This window comes from Protopterus annectens, chromosome 9.part0 (assembly GCF_019279795.1).
Source record: "Protopterus annectens isolate FY-2018-M chromosome 9.part0, PAN1.0, whole genome shotgun sequence".
In the NCBI taxonomy this organism is placed as follows: domain Eukaryota; kingdom Metazoa; phylum Chordata; order Ceratodontiformes; family Protopteridae; genus Protopterus; species Protopterus annectens.
In genome coordinates, this window is record NC_056743.1 from 1473521929 (window position 1) to 1473547234 (window position 25306).

At 40.6% G+C, this 25306-nt stretch overlaps 1 protein-coding gene across 1 annotated transcript in view; it reads left to right on the forward strand.

Annotated features, from left to right (window-relative positions):
* The window catches only part of LOC122812123 (adhesion G protein-coupled receptor E2-like), a 901467-nt gene that overhangs the window by 635932 nt on the left and 240229 nt on the right, over nucleotides 1–25306 (forward strand). The window contains exon 10 of the mRNA XM_044084412.1: nucleotides 12861–12949. Coding sequence (XP_043940347.1) covers nucleotides 12861–12949 — 89 coding nt within the window. The remainder of the gene's footprint in view (nucleotides 1–12860; nucleotides 12950–25306) is intronic.

The window sequence follows — 25306 nt, forward strand, 5'->3', positions numbered from 1 at the left end:
CCGAGATCTCTGAATAAGCTATGGAAGATCAAATGTTTTTTGAATTGATTCAAAGGCAGTATGACAGAATCTTGTCTTTCCAGCAGGGGTCTATAGAAATAAAACCTCTAAAATATGTAGTGATGTAATCTGTATATCATTACATTTGGAGTGTGTGGAAGACAAAGAAAGGAAGCTCCTTTTGATATGCAAAAGTACTCACACATTTAAAGGAATGATTGGGTGTTTAGGTTATAGAAAAATGACAGAATTTTTGAAAAAAGTCATTAGGGATTCTGAAGGTATCTCTGCTGCCATTGACATTGAGAGTAGTAGAAAATATGGATGATTTTAGTGCAGTTTGTAATTTTTATGAGAATAGGTACCCTGGCAAATTTGTCTGAGGTTATGAACTTATTAATATAGATAGCAGTATGAAGTATATATTGGTTTCTCTGGTGGTGGTAGTAAAAATCTGTTGCTAGTGGTGGTCAACTTTTTACAAGCTGATTAAACTGAAAGTCCTAACTCTCTCTCTCCAGTCTGGTATAGGCTACTAGAAGGAAGTCTCTGTTAAGCCCCTTTTGGAATGTACCTCACAAGACATCTGCAGCAGCTGGAAAGGCCACAGAAGTACCTCACAAAGAGGATTACTGGCCTCAAAAAGATGCCCTACACTGACAGTCTCAAAAAACTCCAGCTTTACTCCATAGCATATCGCCTACTCCGAGGTGATCTCTGCCTAACATAAAACTATGTCAAACCCAGAGCTGTTGGGCATGCTACATGCTATACCTAAAGAAATCCCAATCCCTCTGAGCTACACACTCTAGGGACCTAAACCTTGTCAGCACAATAAACAGGACATGCTGGAGGGATAGATACCTGTCCCAGAGACTTCCCATACTCTGGAACAGGCTACCCATGTATGTCAAGCAAAGTTCTTCATTAGCACTCTTCAAGAAAAATCTTGATGAGTGGATGGGAAATAAGAAATATACCCTGGGGATCACTTCTGTGTCTCTGCTCGACAGTGGCACAAGAAAATAACTTTCTTGGGTGGCGTAAGCCAGGGTACCTTGTTGGCTAGGCTTATGTAGGTCCTCAGGCCGATAGCCTAGTACCTACCTATGAATCTATGGCAGAATAGCCTGTAAAAAAAGAACAAATAGACAGAATGCATTCATACACTAGGATATTGCAGCATGGAAATGTTCCAAAGCAGGCAGTTGAAGCATCAGAGTAAGCTGAAGAGCTTGGAAAACCAGGAGATGAAGTTCCTAGCAGAACTTTAGAGAAGGGAACACTCACTGAAATGGTGCAGTCTGAAAAAATGAAGTTAGGAAGTATGGGCAATGAACAATTTTAGTTGAATCCTAGATTTTTTGTTAAGCTAAAACAGATGTATGCTAAGAAGGGGAAATATAGTGTAAGAAAGCTTTCACTAGGGTAGTAAAAATGGAGGAACAATATTTGGCCAGAGTTCTAAACATATTTCTGTCAGTGTAAGCCCAAAACATAAAGGAAAGACCATAGACTAAAGATTTCTATAAATAAGGAAAAAATAAAATTGAAAATAAATCCTTTGCAAAGGGAGAACAAACTAGATAAGAAAATAAAATTGAGAGGATGTTGTCCACTCACCCTGAGGATGGGAAAGTGAGAGGGAGAGGAATGTAGAGAATACAAGGAAAAGGAGAAGGCAGTATATACTAGGAGACAAAAAAAACATTGAGGAGATGCCAGAATGAGCTGACCTACAGGTAAGCTGGTTAAATTTATTAACCCTGCACTAGTTATCAAAGGTGTTTCCACTCAAAATGGCTTTGGAGTTGGCAAATAGGAGATAAATTATCACCCAGACTGTAGCCCTGCCAGTCAAATGTGTACCCCATTCAGCCTTAATCATAAAGAGAATACATCATATGAAACATGTAAAGAAAATTTAATAAAAATTGTAACATAACAAAAAATCAATGAACATGAACTAAGATGAAACACTTCATCGAGCAGAGAAGAGATTTGTAGAGGCACATTTTACCAGAGGCTAATTAAGTCCTAAAAGATATTTGGAGGATCACAGAAGAAAAATTAAAAGAAAGACATCAGTCAAGGGGATATAAATAATCTTGGGGGGTCAACCAGTTCAAAAATTAACGGTCACTCTTGTAAAGCCAGAGAAGGAATCAACTAGTCATAGGCCAGAATATATAAAACAATTAGGCTCAAAATGTGTAAGCAATGGCAGCAAAAAGAACCGGAGAAGGTCTAATGCACAGCTACCATTCCAGGCCAATAATTTCTAATGAGGTGTGGAATAACAGACCACTGAGGACTAGAAACCTCCAGACAGTTAAACATTAGACAGCAGGAAATCCAGCCATTCAAGACAGAAGCCAGCTAGGGGTCCATTTATGAAGTTCTGAATGATCAAGAAATCATGGATAGTTTCGTTCCATGTCAGTGAAAAGATCCAAGCACCAATGGTCACAAAGATCCCAAAAAGCAGTATAAAAGGTGATGGTGGCAGAGGTCTCATCCCCCAGCATATAGAAATATTAGCTTACAGTTCCTGGAATTACCCCAGGATTCCAGATGGTTTTGAACTAAGAAACAATGGGCTTCTCATATAAGACAATTTCATTTTAATTCTGTCAAAGAAAATATGATCAAGACTCTGGGTTATCTTTCAGGAAAGGACACTACAACTACATGCAAATTCTTATTACCATTTTTATTAATATAAGTAGTGCCATTAAAAGAGATGATAGACTTACCTTGTAGTAGAGAAAATGTGCATAAACAGAATTGTTAACTTGCATTAGGAAGGCTACTATATGGTTAATAACAAAGGCTTTAAAGAATGATTATTCTGATTTATAAACCAAGTCAAAAGTAAGACTCAGTTATATGACAGTGTAACAGCTTGAAAAAGAAATAGTGACAGTGACATATATGTTGATCTAAGAAAGTGAAATAAACATGCATACTGAACATCAGAATTAAAATGTGGCTCTCTAGGCTGTCCATCTTCATAAGAAATGCAAGGTAATGTTTCACACTATGGCTGATTACTTAGAGCTGATAGAATACATTGTGTTGCCCAATCAGGAGGCACTAAAGACTAAGGAAGGGATATTGCATTAGCTGCAGGCATATATTTAATAAGGTAAATATACAGCACATCCACTTTTATTTTCTTACATCATTTCACAACCACAAAACCTCTTATATCATTTCTAATGTTATTCGCATTTAATGCTAAAATCCCTATATCATCCTTTCCCTTTTTTAAGTGTTTTATTTCTAGATCTTATTTTCTTTTCCTTCTCCCAGGTCTCCCACTAATTGATTTTTCACTATCCTGTTCTCGCTCTAATTGATTTTTCACTATCTTGTTCTTGCTCTAATTGATTTTTCACTATCCTGTTCTCGCTCTAATTGATTTTTCACTATCCTGTTCTCGCTCTAATTGATTTTTCACTATCTTGTTCTTGCTCTAATTGATTTTTCACTATCTTGTTCTTGCTCTAATTGATTTTTCACTATCTTGTTCTTGCTCTTCTCCTCTCCTTCCTATTCACTTTCTAAAATTGGACATCTGCTGTCCTGCTGTGTATTAATAACCTCATTTCAGACTGTTATTTCTTCTCTAAGTACCTCTTCATTGTTTCACCTTTCTTCAGTATCTCCCTCCTCCATACCACTCTCTCTTTCAATATCTTCTGTAATAATATTTTCTACTGGCTGTCTTTCTTCTGAGCTTTCCTCTAAATTAATTCTTTCCTTTTCTAATATGGGACAGTCAAACCTGATGTATCCAAATTCTTTACATTGTCTACAAAAAGGCTTACATTTTTTTTTTTTGCTGTATCTCCCCTCTCCCTCGATTGGCCACATCTTTGTTATAGACTTGCACTAAATAATTTTCATCCCCACAGTTAGGACATGTTTGGATTGACACCCCAGTCCAAATCCATTCATTTGTTACCATTCACAATTACCATATTTGAAATATGTTGAATTTTCCCCAATATGAACATCCAGTGTTACCCAGAATTCCCACCCTCCAGTCCATACATTTCTTTCATTACATATATATTTTTTAATTTCATCTGTTTTACTGTATAGTGAAAGAAAAACACAGTTATAACTCATGTTCACTCATATCTTAAATCCCAAACTGCATATTAATTTTCTTTTTAAGCTATAGTCTCAAGCTCTGAAATAAATCGTTTTCCATGGTGTTACTCACTCATAATTATTTCCAGCAAGTTAAAGCTTTCAAATGCCACTTCAAAACTTTTCATTTCCCAAATGAATTCATGTTCTTATGATTTTAATGTTAAACCCTAGTGGCATCTGTTCACAATGCCATCTCATTTTCTTTTTATTATTGCCACTGTTTGTCTTCTCTGTGGCTGTTGAGAAACTGAAAATCTTTGTCCCCTGTCCATTTCTTCTTCCATTCTTCCTTGCCTTCTTGCTTCTGCAATAACTTCTTGTTTCTTGTAACAAAAAACCCTTTTGAAAACTGGCTACACTGCCAACTGAGAATATCTCCATTGTTTTCTCTTCACCAGCAGTTGTTGGTGTTTTCAATCTCAATATTTTCTCTGCCATGTCAGTAAATTTAGTTTCTTCTCCCTCCTTTGGCTCTGACTGGTTCATCAAATTTATCAACACTTGTGTCTCTAGTCTTCCATTACCAGCTTTGTGAGTTATTTAATCTGCTCCTCTTTCCTTCAGTAACTCTTCTCCTGCTCCTCTCTACAGCTCTGGTGCACTTTCCTCCATCATGAGGTTCCTGTAACTGCAGTGGCAGCCCTCCAGCACTGCCTAGCAGATCAAGAGAGTGCTTCACTTCCTCTCTTCTATAGAGCTGGGGAAGTTCCTTGATGCTCTGGCCAAATTTTCCTTGTAGTATAAATACCACCTTGGATCTCACCTGAAAAGAGGCCACTAGCCTTGTGGGAGTAAACCTGGTCAACAAAGGATAATTAAAATATAAAGTCCATATATTCAATATTTATACAAAAATTTTACACACACACACACACACACACACACACACACACACACACATACACACACACACACCATCTATATTCCTCATTGGGGAGAATGATGGCTATTTGTAAAACAAGTAAAACTGTTAAGGAACAGGATGACAGTGGGATGGCTAAGTTGTACATTCAAACAGATATGTAACTCCAGCTTTATTGCAGCAAATTGAGAAAATGTGTCATTTTCTAGACACAATGTTTGCCCCAGCTATGTTTCAGTAAAAGCAATGCCCGCCCCCTCGGGCTGGAAATAAAATCAAAGCTTGCTTCAACCCTGGTCTCCTAGCTAAAAATACAATCCCTGCCCTGACCCTAACTCTCCAGATCACATCTTAGCTATCCAATTCAAGTCCCTCTTTATTGATTCAATAGCCAAGCTCACCACATCATTCTCCAATAACACCTCTACTCCACCCTCATCCCACACCCTCAACTCTAGTCTCAAAGACATCAACACTACTCATCTCCCCCTTTACCATACAACCCATCTCTCTACACACCATAAAAAAAAAAAACTACCAAAACTAAAACCATGCTCTCATGCCCCAGACAACCTTCCATCTAACTTTCTCAAGTTAGCTGCCAATGGCATAGCTCTTCCCATTATCATACTTATCAGTCACTCAATCCAAGAACCCCATGTACTCCTCCTCTGGAAGAAAGCGTTCATTATTCCCCTCCACAAAGGAGGAAACAATACTGAAATCTCCAACTTCCATCCTATAGCCATCCTGTCCCTATCTCAAAAGTCCTTGAAAAATACATACACTTGCAACTCCTTCCCTACCTCCTAGATGATCAACTTCTTTCCCCTACTCAACATGGATTTAGATGTGGACATAGTACTACCACTGCCCTTCTGTCCTTCCTTGACATCATCAACCACACCCAAGATTCTGCCAACATTGTATCTACCCTTCTCCTAGACTTATCAAAGGCCTTCAGTACTGTTTCCCACAACCTTCTCTTGTCCAAACTCTCTTTTCTCAATCTCTCCCCCTCCTCTTTTAACTGGTTTTCCAGTTACCTTTCTAATAGACAACAAGACGTCAAGTTTAACAATAATACATCTTCCTTCTTTCACACCCCAACAGGAGTTCCACAAGCCTCAATAACAGGTCCCTTACTTTTTAACATCTTCATTAACAATTTTCATCACTGCATTCTTAATACCAAACTTGTCCAATATGCAAATGATTCACCATAATTTGCTAAGCTCAGTCCCTCACAAACTCAAGCAACTAACACAGGATGTTTTCTCTTGTACCGAGTCTTGGATGCTGAATAATCACCTTGCTCTCGATGCATCCAAAACCAAAATCATAATCTTTACCTGATCTAAAAACACCTCTATCGATAAAAATTCCTTCTCCATAGACAGTCTGAATAAGGTTCCCATTGAAATCATCTCCCATACAAAACTTCTAGGTGTTATCATTGATGAACATTTAAAGTTTTACATTCATATACAAACTAGTATTAAGAAAACACACCAAATGTTCAGAATGCTGTATTGTCAAAGCCGTTATCTCACTCCCTCATCCAAACATATACTCTTAATTTCCTATCTCACCCCCTCTCTCTTGTATGGAGACCGTCTCCTCATCAACCTTAAATCCTTCCTAAAGTCAAAACTGTCATCCTGCTACAAAAGTTTGCTATCGGGACCAAATCCTCTTCCCACCACTGCGATGCACTCCACTCCTTGAACTCGCTGGAACTCCCTCACTATCTCTCTTACATTCAACTGTTAACTGCTCACAAACTCATTTTCAAACCCACTAACTGCCCTTCCCTCTCCTCCATACTCACCTTGCATCATCCTGACAGAATACTCAGTAACCAGAACCTCCTCAAAGTGTACAAACCGTTATGTGCGCCAGGGCAATTTCTCCTGTCTTTTTCCCTTGCTTGTGTATGGAATTCACTTACCCCCCACAACTGAATCACCCAAAACTGCTCCACCTTCAAGACCATGCTCCATTCCCATCTCTCTTCTCACTGGGAATGCTCATGCTGTCACCCCACCTGACTCCCTCTATTTTATTTCTGATCCCCCATCCTTTTTTTGCCTTTCTCATAACTCACCCTATTCACCTCTCACTGTTGCGCTCTCCTCTAATTCTTCCTACCTCTCACCTCATGAAACTATGAGTGCATATATGCCGGCACTACAAATTATACTTATATACTCCAAAATACTTGTGTTTTAATTTCATTCAGTGCTTTGTTACAACATCTTGCTCAAATGTTATTACTCTGTCTTATATGTTACTGTGTTTTAGTAGTTGTTGAAAATTGTATTGTACTTTCAACTTTGTTGATATTAGCTTTGTAATGTTTACATATGGAGCTTTTCTCCCCGAGCCTCCACTGAAAATGGGCTCATTTTCAGCCCAATGGACTTTCCTGGTTAATAAACTGCATATAAATAAATAAATAAATAAATGCAATATTCAGCCTGCCAGGGAAAGTGAGCTTCTAGTAGCTACATTACTTTTTTCTTCCTTGCATAGTCAATCTGGTCTCTGAAAGAAGTCACTACCTGATGTGACATAAACTTCAACTTGATCGAAGTATCATTTCTACTGGATGCTGTCCTTTTCCTCACTACAGCAATCCGTCAGAAGCCTGGTTCTTTTGTGTTTCCTTTTTTTTTTGTTGATGTCTCAGGTGTCACTGTAATTGTCATGCTGTCACCCCTGCTCAGGCTGTTAGGATTCATATCCTCTCTTGATTCACAGTCTAATGCCTTAGCTATTGTAGCAAACTGCCTTCTTTGAAAGTAATGCTGCAGTATAGAACAAATTGGACTGTGCTTTCATTGCCATTCTAACCACACTGAAGATTTGGTAAAGGGGTCTAGTCAAGCTAACAAGTAACGTTCCACCTGTGACTGCTATACCTTTACAAGTAGCCTGAATTATCTGCCTAACCTGACACTAAATTTACATGAACTGTTTTGGGCACTGTCCATCACAAATTAGGTATCAGGTATTCAAGCAACCTTATCTGATCCAGTATTCTAATAACACATCATGAGCTGGATTTCAAAACAATTAAATTTGGGGCAAGGCTCTACCCAAAGCGAGGGGTAAGGTTTCATTGAACACAGCCAATTCTGAATGATGGCTTCTGCAGTTACTTATGTAACATGTAAAAAATCCTTACATGGTGCCAATCGGTGACACCCATTGCTGCCAACAGTAAAGTTAATAAATGCACAGCACTATATAAAAAGGTATGTTTTTTATCTCAAATATTCCACTTTTTATGAATATCCTTTGCTGAATTTAATTGCTGTATACAAATATAGAACTGAGTTAACAAACACTATCTGTGCAGGAGTTCACCTATAGATCTAGTTTCATTGTGGTGCCAGTACCCCTCACCTTGCAGTGTGACTGTGAAATGCTGGCAATTACATTGTAAGTATTATCCACTATGTCCCAGGACTATATTTAGATATTGCTGGGCCTTAAATAAATGGTAACATACAAGCAATGTTATCACTGGTGGATGTTGTAGGTTTCTTTAAAAGTATCATGTGTTTCACATTATTGTATGCTACTGCTCAGGTGCACATATATTTGCATAGAAACCAATCAAACTAATGATGTGACCAGTCAGCATGCATACCAAGACTCCCATGAACATACTGTACTTCATTCCATTGCTCTGGATGAGGAAACAGTCTAATCTCAGTGCTGCCTGTCTTAGTCAACATGAAACATAATCTCAGTGCTGTCTTAGTCACCATAATACATAACCTCAGTGCTGCCTGTCTCAGTTCCCATGATACATAATCTCAGTGCTGCCTGTCTGAGTCACCCTGATACATGATCTCAGTGCTGCCTGTCTCAGTTCCCATGATAAATAGCCTCAGTGCTGCCTGTCTCAGTTCCCATGATACATAATCTCAGTGCTGCCTGTCTGAGTCACCCTGATACATGATTGCAGTGCTGCCTGTCTCAGTTCCCATGGTAAATAGCCTCAGTGCTGCCTGTCTCAGTTCCCATGATACATAATCTCAGTGCTGTCTGTCTTAGTCACCATAATACATAACCTCAGTGCTGCCTGTCTCAGTTTCCATGATACATAATCTCAGTGCTGCTTATTTTAGTCAATGTGATACATAATCTCAGTGCTGTCCATCTTAGTCACCATAATACATAACCTCAGTGGTGCCTGTCTAAGTCACCGTGATACATAATCTCAGTGCTGCCTGTCTCAGTCACCCTGATAGATGATCTCAGTGTTGCCTATCTCAGTCACCATGATAAATAGCCTCAGTGCTGCCTGTCTCAGTCAACATGAAACATAATCTCAGTGCTGTCTTAGTCACCATAATACATAACCTCAGTGCTGCCTGTCTGAGTCACCTCAGTGCTGCCTGTCTCAGTTCCCATGATGCATAATCTCAGTGCTGTCTGTCTTAGTCACCATAATACATAACCTCGGTGCTGTCTGTCTTAGTCACCATAATACATAACCTCAGTGCTGCCTGTCTGAGTCACCCTGATACATGATCTCAGTGTTGCCTATCTCAGTCACCATGATAAATAACCTCAGTGCTGCCTGTCTCAGTTCCCATGATACATAATCTCAGCGCTGTCTGTCTTAGTCACCATAATACATAACATCAGTGCTGCCTGTCTGAGTCACCATGATACATAATCTCAGTGCTATCTGTCTCAGTCACCCTGATACATGATCTCAGTGTTGCCTATCTCTGTCACCATGATAAACAAGCTCAGTTCTGCCTGTCTCAGTTCCCATGAAGCATAATCTCAGTGCTGTCTGTCTTAGTCACCATAATGCATAACCTCGGTGCTGCCTGTCTGAGTCACCCTGATACATGATCTCAGTGTTGCCTATCCCAGTCACCATGATAAATAACCTCAGTGCTGCCTGTCTCAGTTCCCATGATATATAATCTCAGTGGTACCTGTCTCAATCACCATGATGCAGTTGCTGCTGTTGTTTATCCTATCTTATTTCTGGAATGCTATAGTAGGGAGCACACACAATGCTGACCTGGATTCAGAAACACACACTGTGGAATTTTATTTCCAACAAGACTGTTCATATGCTATGCAGAAGCAATTCAAAAACCTCCATTGCCCTAAAGCAGTAAAAAAGCACCAGTTTGTAGCACAACAACAGCTATGCTGAGGAAAGTCACATGTAAATGCAGCATTCAGGAGGTGCAGATAATGCAAATTAGACATGTGCTCCCCAGAGCTTTCACTGGGAATGGAGCAGTGAGGTAGAGCAATTCAGAGAAAAGCTCTGCCGTTTTATTTGGGGAGCAAACAATAGAAATATGCAACATCTTTTGATGGTGTATATGCATTGATGTTCTGATTATATTCAAAAACATTTTTGATCAAAAACAGGGCTTAAAGCTTAACTTTTATTAGAAAAATAACAAACTAAACTAGAGCTTCAAAAATATGTCTTTTATTGCTTTTTAAACATAATTTAGTTATAAATGTTGGCCTTATAAGGGGAAGTGTTGCTTCATATACCTATTAATGTATCTGACAAAAATGGAACTGTTAAAACTGCAGCAGGTAAGTACAGTGAAGCGGTATGTGTGTGTGCATATGTTTGCATGTGTCTACATGTGTTTGCATGTGTGTGCGTGTTTGTTTGTAAGAGCATGTCTGGAGCTGTCTTACTAAGCTCACTTTTAATTGTGTGTATGTGTGCGCGTATGTGTGTAGAGAGGCGTGTGTGTGTGTGTGTGTGTGTGTGTGTGTGTGTGTGTGTGTGTGTGTGTGTGTGTGCATGTTTGTTTGTAAGAGCATGCCTGGAGCTGTCTTACTAAGCTCACCTTTAAGTGTGTGTGTGTGTGTGTGTGTGTGTGTGTGTGTGTGTGTGTGTGTGTGTGTGTGTGTGTGTGTGCACGCGTGCACATGGGGGGGTCTGCTTAATGTGAATCGGAAGCCTGTTCCAAAGAAGGAGCAGTCTGTGAGACACATATCTGTCTCTCTAGCATGTTTTATTTGAGTCGCTGACTAAATTTAGATCCCTAGATCACGTGACTCTAATGCTGTTTGACTTGCAGATATGTAGCAGCTCCATTAGGGCTGGATTTCTGAGTGCCTTGTAGGTCAGGCATAGGTCAGCCCTTAATAGTCATTTGGAGACAGAGTAAAAGGATAGGGCTTTAAGTCTATCCACATAGGATATGTTGTTTGCACCCTGTCTTTTCTTTGTGAGTAACCTCTGAGGGCATGCCAGCTGCTGTTAGTGCCTAGTTAAGTTCATGTCAATTGGTGCATTATACTTTATTATTGATATAATGAGGGCTGAGTAGAGCACGACTATAATTTCCTTGGTTAGAAGGACTAACTCACCACTGTGGAGACACAGTGGTGAAAGTTCAGGCCACTATCTATCCATGTACATAGATCTCTCACCTTTGAGTCTACTCTTAGGGGTGTGCTGCAATTTGTAATGTTGTAATTTGCAGGGGTATTTGACTTCCATTTAGTCTTAGACCATGGCTCTGTCACCAATATTTGTCTGATCTAGACCCTACTGAAGGATATCCGCATCACTGGAGGATTCAGTGATTGCCACCAGCTCGCAGTCAACAGCAAACTTTGTTATTCAGAGGCATTCCACATTAGCCTTGACTTCAGAGAAGTACATTCCTAACAGGAGCAGTCCCATCACTAAGCCCTGTGGTGCATCACTAGTAACTGGCCTCTTGCCTATTGTTTTTGGGGTTAGGTGGGGTTAATGTTGCAGGGCTGTAGAGTGGGGAGACTAGTTTTACCTTTATTTTAAGGGAGACTGCTTTCTGATCAGATCTTAGCAGTGAGGATATTAATTTGGGGGGGGGGGGGGTGCAGCACTATCCCATATCTGTGAGTACCTGATTTAGGATATTTGTTCCCCTAGTAGGTGTGCAGACTAGCTGCTCTAGGGCATTTGAAATTACAGAATCAAGAAATCTTTGGGCCTGCATGTCAGTGGTCTTGCATGCCTCCCAATTAATGGAGGGGTAGTTAAAATCACCCATGAGTGTAGTATTGGTCTGGATGGTGAGTGATTTTAGTAACTACAGGTATGATGTATGGGATTCCTGGTTCATGGTGGGGAACCTGTAGGTAACAAGAATATGGTAATGGATTTTCCCATGGTTAGTTGGACATGGAGTAGCTCAAGCATGTCATATTGTTTGACCAGCCTTGAGGTGTGTTTATCATTTATGTAGATAGATATACCTCTACCTTTAGCTCTTTCGTGTTCAGTTGGTGGTTGGAATGTATGAAAGGCATTATAGCCGTGTAATGCTAGAGTGCTTTCCGTTGTCTTAAGCCACATTTCACTAACTACACAGATGTCAGCATTCTACAGGGGAGAGCTTTCAGAGAGTGTAGTATCTTGTTGAGACTCCTTTGAGCAGTAGCACCTTTAGTTGCATAGAAATGTCTGTAACAGCCAAAATAAACCCAGGTCAAACTGCAAAAACAAGCTAACCTGGTGTAATTCACTTTAGCTGCTATATCAAAATATTGTTTTACGAGTGTAGAATGGGGCTTGATTGAAGTCTTTCCTTTTCTTCACTTAAGCTCATGCCTGTAAGTATATTAAACAAATGGTGTGATGTCAGCATTACATATTCCATGTCATATCTCATAGTTTGGTGGATACTTTTTATTTGTACGTTAACCTACTATGTTGTCTGTTTCTGTGTTGAATGAAATGCAGTAGAAGGTAGTTAAGAATATAATAATAATAATAATAATAATAATAATAATAGAAAATACATGAACTAAGTTATGTTTGTATCCTTAGGTCAGCCATGCCGCTGTTGCCCTGAGTCTCAGAGTCCAGGTGATCAGCAATGTTCTACTGTAAATCTCGTTCTGAAAGAAACAAGTCAGGTAAAAACTTTTCATTGTAAAACAGATATAGATTTAGAAGACCTATGAGTAAATGTGACTATCTAAATATCTATTTCAAAAATAGAGTGGTAAAAAATAATATCATTGAACAGATAGATGTTCTATGGGTTGAGTCACTGACTGTAAAACAGAAAGTGAGACTTATTAAAATATGTCTAGTGCAAAAGAATTGTTAAATGATAGCGTATGTTTTTTAATGACACTACAGATTTCTTAAAATCATACAGCACATCTTGTGAAGCATACATTCATACCACTGATGGTCCATGCTACAATATGGCAGCACATCACGGCAGGGTGTGAGTAATTCATATGTTAACTTCTCTGGGTGCATTGTTTGGTCATGGAAAAATGTATAAGTTGCCCACAGTCCTAACATGGTATTTTGCTGGTATACAATAGCATGATATAGAAAAGAAACATCCTACTTTTTTCAAAAAAAAAAAAAAAAAAGTCCTTGTATAACTGGGACTCCTTGAAAGGCTTATTTCTGTCACTGATGCAAGTCACTGAAGCATTTTTTTTTGTACAGAGAGGTGGACAGAGCAAACTAGTAATATTCCCTGTACCCCTGAACCTGGTAGGAAAGACTCTTCAGCCTAGAACATCTGCAATCCAGTTGTTCTGCTAAATGCAATATCATTTCTCTTTATTGTCCGATTAGGGTTAACTTCCATATTTCACTGTCTGTACATAACATTGCCCAATACCCTTTATCACTGACTGACCAACCTGTGGATTCTTCTCCTGACAAGCAGGTGCAACACTGCCAGCAGTTCATCCTCATCTGGTATCAAAACTTCTAACAAAATACACTTTTAAATCTGCACTGTTACTATAGTTAGGGAAAACAGGTGTCCTTCAGTTTATGAAAGGACTTTTGTGTGCCTCCAGCAGTACAGTATACCGCATTTCTTATAGGAAATGTTCTTGTATTTACCATGTAAAACCTGTAGATTTCTACATCAGCATCACAGTTTACCACCGCCATTGTCATAGTCAGTCAGATTGAATTAATCAGCAAGAACAGTTCATACTGACCACATAAAATACAAGCTCCTTGGCTCCTAGTAGCCTTTGTTTTGAATAATAACCTCACTTTCAGCTGACCATTTTAGACAATCAGTTTTTGCACAACATGTTCCATTCATGTCTTTCTTTTGTCCTCTTCCCAGCATTAACTTTCTCATCTTTCAACATTTTTGCCAAATTGTTTTAAAGTAGCTTTCCATATTATTGTCAGCTATATGCACTTTTGTGCCCATAACCACTCCTTTGATTTATTCCAGCCTTTCTTGCATTACATACTTCAAACTTTCTTTCTTGTACCACACATCCTTTATGTCTTTGTGTGAGCTTCTGTGTATGTGTGTGTTAATGGTGTATCCACACATGCATACATGAATTTACATGCTCTTGTTTAGTAACTAACATTCTGCCATGAATAACCAAAGAGAAAAATACAAAATATAATCCATGCCCACACCCAGACAAAACTCCTGACCAAATAGCCCATATCTTTAACTCCTACTTTATTAACTCTATTGCCAATATAACTGCCAACTTTTCTCTACCTCTTCCAAAAAATAAATCCCCACCCAACTCTTACCTACCTCAACATTATCAGACTTGCCCCCCTCCCCCTAACTCATCTACATGTAACCGTACCACCCTTTGTTTCCATTCCTCCTTTCCAACCACACCAACCCAGGACAACCCACACCCCTGGCAGAATTCAGTCTCTGTACCATCCCCACCACAACCATTAAAAACTCCTCATGAATCTATAGCCCTGCTCTAATGCCACTGATGGTATTCCATCAAAGTATCTCAAAATTGCCACTGACTCTGTGGCTTATCCCATTAGCATTCTAATAACAGATACACTCAAGAATCCTATGTCCCTAGCCTCTAGAAAAAAGCAATCATATTACCACTTCACAAAGGAGGACCTTGAGCAGAAATCTCTAACTTCTGTCCCACTGCTATTCTCACCCCCATCTCCAAACTATAGAAAACTGTGTTCAGAAGCAGCTACTTTACTTCCTCTGCAAAAAAGAAATGTTTTCCCAAACACAGCATGGGTTCAGACCTGGACATAGTACTTCCACCGCTCTTGTAACCTTCTTAGACTTAATTAACAAAGCTCTTAACTCAGGAAACATTGTCTCAGCTCTATTCCTGGGCCTATCTAAAGCCTTTGACATCATTTCCCACTCTATATTCCTCTCTCAACTCATTGACATAGGGCTATCAACCCCCTCCCTCAACTAGTTCAACTGCTACCTTTCAAACAGGGTACATGCAGTGGAATGGCAATACTCCATATCTCCCTACATTCATAACCCTACCGGTGTCCCACAAGGCTCTATACCAGGTCCCCTTCTATTTAACATTTGCATAAATAACCTCCACCAAGCAATTCAGCAGGGGTCTGTGGTTCAGTATGCAGATGACTCCACAATAATCTGCTCTGCTAATAACCAATCCCTATACAGCAAATCACCTAAACTGCATTCTCTTCACTAGAGACTTGGCTCCATGGCAGCAGACAGAGAGACCTGTTTACCTATGGGCAAACTAGGTCTGCAGGATTGTGCACAATGCTTACAAGGGTTAATAATATAGCAAAGTATATGCTCCAAACACAGTACAGGACAGTGTATACAGCGCAGAGTACTGTGGAATACCATTTCAGTTATTGTGTACTAAAGTTGAACAAATAATCTGTAATGGTACATGGACTGCTATTTAAAATAAACAGTCAGGGGAAGTGTGTGTACTGAATAGGAACACAGAGGTGAATTGTAAGAATGAAAATAGGGAAAGAGGACAAGTGAAACATCATAATGTACAGCAGATGAGGGCATGTAAATGGATGACAGTTGTAGCAGGAACACTAATCACATATTGACATGGTACAGTACAGACTGCACAGTGAAAATGTATATTATGTGACTGTCATACAAGCTGACATAACAATGGAGAGGATGTCTTTGTGATATAGGCATCTTGATATGAACAATGGAGAGGACGTCTATCAGAGATGTTATATAAAATCAGAGTTGGGTGCACATTGTGAAGCTGTGCAAACTGATTTGCCTGAATATGACACTAATGTCCGCAGAGGTTTTGAACAAATGGGACACAGATACAGGCTCATGGACAACAGTAAATAGAAGCATGCACAATCATGGACAATATCAGAATGATACCAACAGTAGTCCCATGTCTCTGACATAACATAAGTGATTCTGAGTGATCATAGATGGTTACGCACAAATACTCTTATACAACTACTATGACATGTCAGCAATCAATGAGGGTAATCAAGCACACCAACCTGGCACTGTAACATCTGCTGGAGGTGTTAGGAGTGACACTGCTATACCTGTATGTGACATTATGATAAGTCCAGTCTAGTTGACTGGTGCGCATGGCATATATATATATGGCACAATGCTTACTGTCATGAATGTAACCCATGCCATCAATGTTGTCAAACAGCTATGTGTGTACTATGTGCATCACTGGAACAGGTATCACACATGCATCTGGTATAACACCTCAATGGGGGATTCCACGCCATCAGACAGTAACGTTTATGCAACAAAAACAATATCTAGGTATGGACAATAAGATGTGTGGGAGCTCATTGTGGCTGGAAGATGTGTAGACAGGTACATGAAGCAGGGTGCATTGTACTCATTTATGTGATGAAGGATGTGCACTATGGAGGTATTATGGCCTTTGATGTGGATGCCTTGCACATACTCAGTAGTTGTGCTACATACTAGGGAGTAGTCACCACTGTGGTCACATGCTGGTAGATCTTCCACATACCATCTACCCCAGGACACAGGTCACATACCAGTTAATTTGTTTATAGGGGTGTGATTTCTACATTATTATTGGTTTGTACATTTGTTTTCACAATGTAACAAACCCCCCCCATTTTTGTTTCATCTCATGTGTTGTCATGGCTGTGGCAGCAAACTTTGGTGTGTGTTGGTACTGTCTGTATTATACTAATATCATAGTTGGAGTCAATGTTTGCCCACAATGTGTAGTCCTCCAGACAGCTGTTTGGACACAGGATGTGTATATCATTTTTGCCATCTGTGGCTTAAATAATGGACAGGCCTACTAGACAGCTATGATGTACAGACCAGATCACTGGACTCAAGATAGAGGTCACTTCACACATTTCAACATATTTAGATGCCACATATGTGATCCAGTGGTCTACCCACATGGTGATATAGGTGTTTATGGCCACTTCAGACAGTGCTGAGTGAATACCTCAGTGGTGATTAGTGCCAAATGCTTTGGCCAAGTTGAGTTCCACAGGATGATAGTGCTGTCATCATGCATGCCCTTGATGATCTCTTTGAGGACATCTAAGAGATGTAACAGACATGGATATAGCATTAACAACTCACACATCTTTTGCACACATCCGGGATATTACCAGTGTCCATTTAGAAAAGGTCCATGATTACATTTTGGTATATCTCACGGATGAGGAGAGTCAGAATGTGTCTTTACATGCATTTATCAGGTGCTGCCCCCCCACTCAGATGGATACATGTTGATATACACCCTTTTATGGGAACATATTCCATTTAGAGGATGTGTTGAAGTGGGAATCCAACCATATCAGGTAGGTGTATATTCTGAGTCATGCTATAGGTGATCTGTGATGTTGTCATGGCCCATTGATTCTGTGTGATAGGCCTGGATGAAGGTAAGACAGTATATACTGCCTATCATGATCTGGCCTAGGGTTTGGACACAATCCCCCACTTAGGTATCATTGAGTAATTTTCCCATCTGGGGATTAACCCTTACATCACTAGATGGATAACCAATTGGCTCACTGACAGAACACATACTGTGAAAGTTGATGAATCAACCTCTACCAGTAAGCTGTCACAATTGGTATACCCCAAGAAACTGTGCTAGGCCCTTTACTGTTTAGAATCTATTTCTTGACACTCCAGGCTAAAATATATGGCATTTGGCTTAAAAGGTTTGCTGATTATTGTATATTGGGTGCAATCATTCAGTCCACCAATGATGTTAACATATTACAGAAGGGGCTAACATGGACAACTGATTGGCGCCAAAGCCACACAGTCTACAAATAAAAGCAAAAAAATTTGTCATTATGTTTGCCTTCTGAAAAGTGGAATTCTTGACTAATTACAGCTTTGACAACACCACCCTTATGCTCAAACCCAGTGGTGCAAGACCTACATAGGAACACACGTAGATAATAGTCTGAACGTTGACCACCAAGTTTCCATAGTGTTATGGAAAGGCTATGTTGTGCACCTCATAAGTCAGTCTACTGTATACAGATCTGATGATGTTATAGCAGCACTGTACTCTACTCTCATCAGGACACGAGTAAAGTATGATGCTCCCTTTTGCATGTACCTCACCAGACATGTGTAGCAGCTGGAGAGACCATAAGGGTGCTAGGATGTATTCTGATGAACTGAAAGTCCTATCACTGTAATGTGTATCATACAGGATGAGGTGACATATGCCTGACTGACAGGCCAGTCTCTGACCCTGCAATGATGGAAACACTGCACATCTGCAAATCAGCTATAGCTGATGACATCAGCAGAGTCTGGTGACAGGAACATGGTAATAGCAGTGTCCCATATGCTAGTGTAAAATGATCTCTCTAATGTCAAGCAAGTACGCACACACACACACACACACACACACACACACACACACACACACACACACACACCAGTTGACTGCAGTGAGAACAGAATCCCTACCTATCTAAGTACACCAACTAGAGAACTCTGTATTTTATACAAGTGCCATGGTACAAGTCTGACTTTTACAAGACTGCAGGACAACTTATACTGGATGACATCAGCAGTGGATGTTGGAGAGAAGATGTTGGGATGCCTGTATGAAATGGATGTGCAGGCATCTACAAGTGTCAAAATATTGGCAATCCGTAGGACTGGAGTGGTAACTTCAGGATACACACTTATACTCTTCTGACTAGATAGACACAGACACACCTCCCATGTGACTGCAGTGAGATTAGAACCCCTACCTAAGTACACAGACTAAAGAAGTCAGTATTTTATGCAAGTGTCATGGCAAAAGTCTGACTTTTACAAGGCTGCAGGACAGCTTATAGTGAATGGCATCAACAGTAGATGTAGGAGCGAAGATGTTGAGAGGCCTACATGAAATGGATCTAAACTTGTTTTAGCATTGTGATCAGTGTTTATTGTGTTTCTCCATTTTGCTGCACAAATACTAGCCAAAAAAAGAAAGGAAAATTAGGAGAAAGGAAGAAAAGAAATCTATTAAATAAACTGCATCACAAAATGTACGTTGGCACACATGAAATATTTTTACACAGGGCAGGACTCCAAAGAGCATTCAAAACACAGTAAGGGTGTTTTATCCCTCTTTGCCACAGAAACAGCTTTGCAGCAGAAAATGAAAATCATTGTCCTTAAAATGTCAGAGAATATTACATGGCAATAATACAGTTTTCTACCACTGCAGGGGGGGTTAGATGTTACTAAACAGAAACTGTGAAATGTATACTGCTTACTTACTTTTAAAACACTGTGTGATGTCCAAACACTGGGCCAGTAATCAAGGAGCCTGAATTCTCACCAATGACACTGGAGAGGGACTTTCACTTAGAATGCAAATGGATACACTCAATATTTTCAGATGCAGACCTCTCTGCATCAAGCACAATTTCTCTTAAGAGCACACAGGGAACATATTCAGTCCAGGGGCTGTTTCCTCTTTATATCTGCCCAGACCCCCAGTAAGACTCCCCACTGGCACAGCTCAGATTTGAGTCTTTAGCTGGGATTCCAAGCTAAATACTCCTACACCCTCTCTGTGTGAAATCAGTGCTTTGTTTCCTTGGTCTAAGCAGCTGACACACAGACACACACACACACACACACACACACACACACACACACACACACACACACACACACAATACACACTCAAAGCTTAAATTATTCTCTAAATGGCCCAGCCACAATGAAAAGTTTAAATATATTTAATACTAAATAATAAAAGAACATGAGAATACTAAATATCTATTTACAGTGAATGCCAGAGTTTCAGTCACAGGGAATATTAAAAATAACATTGATGGAAAGTTTCACACAGTTATAGAAAACAGTATTTAATTGCTCTCACTATCTATTCCTGATTGACTAAAAGAATTCCTGTTCCTGCTTACTGAATAGAGCAAGGCAATATGGGTGAGTGGTCAGTGTTGTCAGATCCAAGACAGAATAGAGAGTGCTGACATCAAACTCCTACTAATATCTAAATATTATTTTGGCTAACAAAATAACATCACACACATCTGGTCATTTGATTCTGTTTCCCATGCTATCACCAGCACTAGAAGCTGACACGATTATAGCACCACACAGATACACACAGACAGAGCTTTCCTCAGATCCCCTGGAAGTCATAAAAACATAAAACCATTCCACTCTTCCTACAGGAGCTACCAACTATTTTGTAGCACAAACATTCTGTCTCTGGCTCCATTAAAACTGTGGGATAACATCTTTATGGCTTAATCCATAAAGTAATTTAATTTCAAGAATATTTTGTAAAGCCAGGTGTATTCAGATTAAACTCTTCACTTCCAGTCTATGCAGTTACAATGTATACATTTCATTCAGTTACAATAATATATGTACATTCCTTTTCCTTACAGAAGGGCACACTGTTGATACATTTTAACACAAGAAAACCTCACAAATACATTTTAGCACAAGCATCTGTGCAAATCAGTTTGATATACAAATGATGTAATTATTTACAATATTCTAGCTAGCTGTGATGGCATATGTTAAAAATCCATTGCCCTATTTCTCCTGGAATGGCTGGCAGTACCACCTATCATCACACCTCTCTATCCTTTGAAGACTCAAGCTAGTTTTTCAAGTGAGAAACATTGCTTGTGAGAAATAAGCCTAGCTGGGAATACATTACCCCATACCCTGTCTTGGGAGCCCATCTGCATTGGCATTACTAACCCCACTACAGTGCTGCACAGTCTTATCACATGCATGCAACCCTAGGCTCCATCTTAGTAACTTGGAATTTTGCTGGCTGGCTTACTGTAGCCGTGTTAAGGGAATGTGGTCTGTAACTACAGTGAATTTTTTTCCATACAAATAGGGCTGAAGTTTCTGTAGTGCTGATACTATGACTAGATATTTTCTACACCTGCATAACATTCCTCCCTGGGTTGGAGTCTATGGCTGAGATATACCACTGGGTGCTCTTCTCCCTCTGAAGAAACCTGGCTGAGTACAGCCCCCATCCCATGATTTGAAGCATCCACCGGCACAACAAATTCTGGACTCCTGGATTACCTAGATTACCCCCAGTTCCAATGTTTCCTGTATCTCCTCCCTCACAGTCTGTCTGATTCTCTCAGGAATGCTTTAATGGGCCTGTTTGATTGGTGTTTGGGGTACTGTATCCACATGGTGCTGCACCAGATGGGTGCACCCAGGTTTCTCAGTGAACATGCCCCCAGACTCCTGTAACACTGCTCAGATTTCTCAAACTTGAGTAGGGGATAGCTGCTGGGACACTGCTACCCCTTCCACATAGGTGTCAATCCAAGCCTCACTGAAGAGATCAGTCACTATATCCCAGTCAGACTCCTCCTGCCATCCACTGCAAATATTCAGCACCAGAGCCTCCCTATCATGGCAAGGTTTCATCATGTTAACATGGTACAATTTGTGCCTCTGCCTCCTGCCTAGCAGTTCTACCACATAGTTAATATCACTGACCTTTCTTACCACTTCAGAGGGTCCCTCTCAAACTGTCTGCAGCTTATTCTGTCTGACAGGAAGGAGCACCATCACCTGCTGCCCCACAGCACACTCTCTGCCTAGAGCATTCCTGTCATACCAGACCTTTTTCTACTGTTGGGATCCTGCCAGATTCTCTTGGGCCAAGCCCCTGAGCTCCCTCAGCCTTGTCCTCAGGTTTAGGACATATGGCACAATAGACAGATTGTGGGATTCACTCTCACTCTTCCACTTATCATGAATGAATTCTAAAGGTCCCCTCACACTATGCTCTTACAGCAACTCAAAGGGTGAAAAATTCCTGGGGTACCTTTCTGTAAGCAAACAGATGAGGTAAATATTTGTCCCACTGTCTCTTAAACTGGTCTGCAAATGCCTGTAGCATGGTATTTAGTGTAGAGTTTAACCTCTCCACAAGGCCATTAGTCTGGGTATGGTAGGGGTGGTCTTTAGGTGCTTCACCTCACAGTGCTTCCACAGACAAGCCAGCAGGTCTGACATGAAATTGACACCTCTGTCAGTTAGTATTTCTCTCAAGAAACCTACCCTGCTGAAAATCTCTAACAAAGCACTTGTCAACTTTTCTGCCTCAGTGGAGGACAGAGTCACTGCCTCAGGGTATCTAGTAGAATACTACCACCAGGTTATACTTCTTCCCTGTGGTGCTTGGGGTACTCAGAGGCCCCACAATATCCATAGATACCCTCTTAAATGGCTCCTCAATCATAGGCAAATGTATCAAAGGAGCTTTAACCTTGTCCTCTGCCTTGCCTACTTTTTGGCACTGCCAGGCTAATTAAAGTTCTGCATAATACATATCTTGGAATGTTTTATGCCCATATGACCTGCAAAAGGAATGTCATGGGCTATGGCTAGAAGTGCCAGATAGTAGGCTCTAGGCACTAACAACTGCTGTATTACCTCACCCTCTAGTCCTCATTCAGGGGTCTACTCTCCACATAATAACCCTTTGTTCCAGTATACAGCCTGTCCTTTTTCTTGAGAATCAGGTGCCTCCTTAGCTACCTCCCTCAAGTCTCTTTGTGTAGGGTCTGAGAGCTGAGCCTGTTTCAGCTCTACTTTTGTGACTTTTCCCAGCTCCCATTCCACGGGAAGTCTGATATCCTCTGACAGCAGTGGCTCACTCAGCCTGGCTGCTACCACTCACCTCTGCCGTTGCAGTCACTCTGTCCAAGGGAACATCACTACCTACCATCAGCTGTGGCTCACCTTCAGGATTACTGCTACAGGGTAGCTCCCACCTTGAAATAGCCACCTCATCAGCTCTGTCTTCAGGTATGAGGTCTGTCTGGGTCTCCCCCTAGGTAGCAGACCAACATGCCTGTCTCCAAGCCTAACTGCATATAATGCTAGGCACACAAGTTACTGCATTATCAAAATCATTCCTTATCAAGACATCTGCAAGGAAATCCTCAAACTCACCTACCTACTTGTTTCCTTTTCCACTCTCCCAGTCAAAGTGAACCCTGGCCAAAGGCATTTGGAATGGGGTCCCCCCAAAGCTCTGACTGGAGTGAACGGCTGAAGCAAGCACTGTTCATCTTTAACCCCTGCAGGCTTCACAATGGCTATATCAGAGGCTGTGTCTATTTTAGCAGTGGCCTGTTTTACATACACTAAGATAGGCGATAACCTCTTGTGATAGTTTGGTACCCCCATTGTCTCCAGACAATGTACCACTGGCATACTGTTATTTCCACTTGCTGGCCCCCCTACCTTTTGTTCCCCACCTTGCATCCATGGACAGTCATATGCTACATAGCCCAACTGGTTACATTTAAAACATTTATCCCATGATCCTGGCTGGTACCTGAACTAGTGGAGTCCCCTATTACTGACAGACCCTGTTGGGGAGGTTTAGGCTGCCCACCATCGTTTCCCTTATATCCATGTACAGCACTGGGTATCCCTTTCTTGTGCAGTGATGCCCTACTTGTTAAGCAGAGATCCCCTTTTCCCCAGCTCATCTGCAGAGTTGCACTCTCGGTCTGCCAACCACATTCTCATGTCCTCAGGCAAAGTGCTAAGGGCTTGTTCCCTCTCCAAAAGTTCTACCAGCCCTTCAAAAGTGGTGACCTGACACACACTCACCCACCTATGAAAATAAGTGCTTAACGTAGCAATATAATCACACACACTTTCATCTACCTTGCATCTATGCTCATGAAACATTTTTCTGTAAGCTTCAGGTGTTAACTTAAAACATTCTGGTAAACAACATTTAACTTTATCATAATTTAAACAATCAATATCATAATTTAAACAATCAATATCAGACAGTTTAGAAACAGCAGTTACAGCTTTACCAAGGAGTAAGGGGGTCAGAAACCGTACCCATTGGTCAACATTATAAGATTTACAAAGTCTTTCCAAATATATGAATAAAACTGTCAAAATTATCACCCTCTGTAAATTGTTGAAGAAATTTACTGACCTTTATTGCTTCTGGGGTTCAGTTATTCCCTTCCCCATTACCCCCATGATCCTGTTGAACAGTCAGCATCTCCCTCTCATGTCATTGTTGCTTCTCATTTTCCTCAGTCTCCAAACACTGCAGTCTCTCTGCTGATACCAATTCCATCTGTTACTCATTTTCTTCAGTCTCCAAATACTGCTGATTCTATTTCCAAACATTTGGCCTCCAGTTCAAATCTCTTTATCACCAGATGGATTTTTAAGTCCTCTGAGGAAAAGCTGAATTGTCCTTTTTCTGAGGGCTACAAATTCCCACCACCAAAGTGGTTGGCATCCTGGTTGCTGATCTGAGCTACAACTAAGAATTAAATCATTTCCTCTTTAGTCAGGTTGGCATGCACCATTCCTTTGGCTTCACACATCTTGGCCAACTGGTTCTTTGTCAACTTGCCATAATCCCCTGCTGACATTTCTCTTCCTCTCCCTGACTAAACCAAACTAACAATAAATAAATAAATAAAACTCTTGTGATATGAAACTCTGAATATCTACCTAGTGGCTGCTGAGAGAATGTACACCTTTAGTGACAGCAGTTTACAGGCTACATAAGTTCAATATCCACACCACTACTCACCAATAAGTGATGATCCCACTCTGGGCTAGTAATCAAGGAGCCTGAATCCACACCACTAGCACTGGAGAGGAAAGTTCACTTGGAATACAAATGGATACACTCAGCATTTCCAGATGCAGACCTCTCTGCATTGAGTACAGTTTCCCTTAAGACCACCAAGGGAACACACTTAGTCTGGGGGGCTGATTCCTCTCTATATCTGTCCAGACCCCCAATAAGACTCCCCACTGACACAGCTCCTTAGCTGAGCTTCCAAGCTAAGTTCTCCCACACTCTCTCTGTGAAACCACTGCTTTGTGTCCCTGCTCCAAGCAGTTGGCACACATACTCTGAGATTTTATTTGTGCGTGCACACACACACACACACACACACACACACACACACACACACACACACAC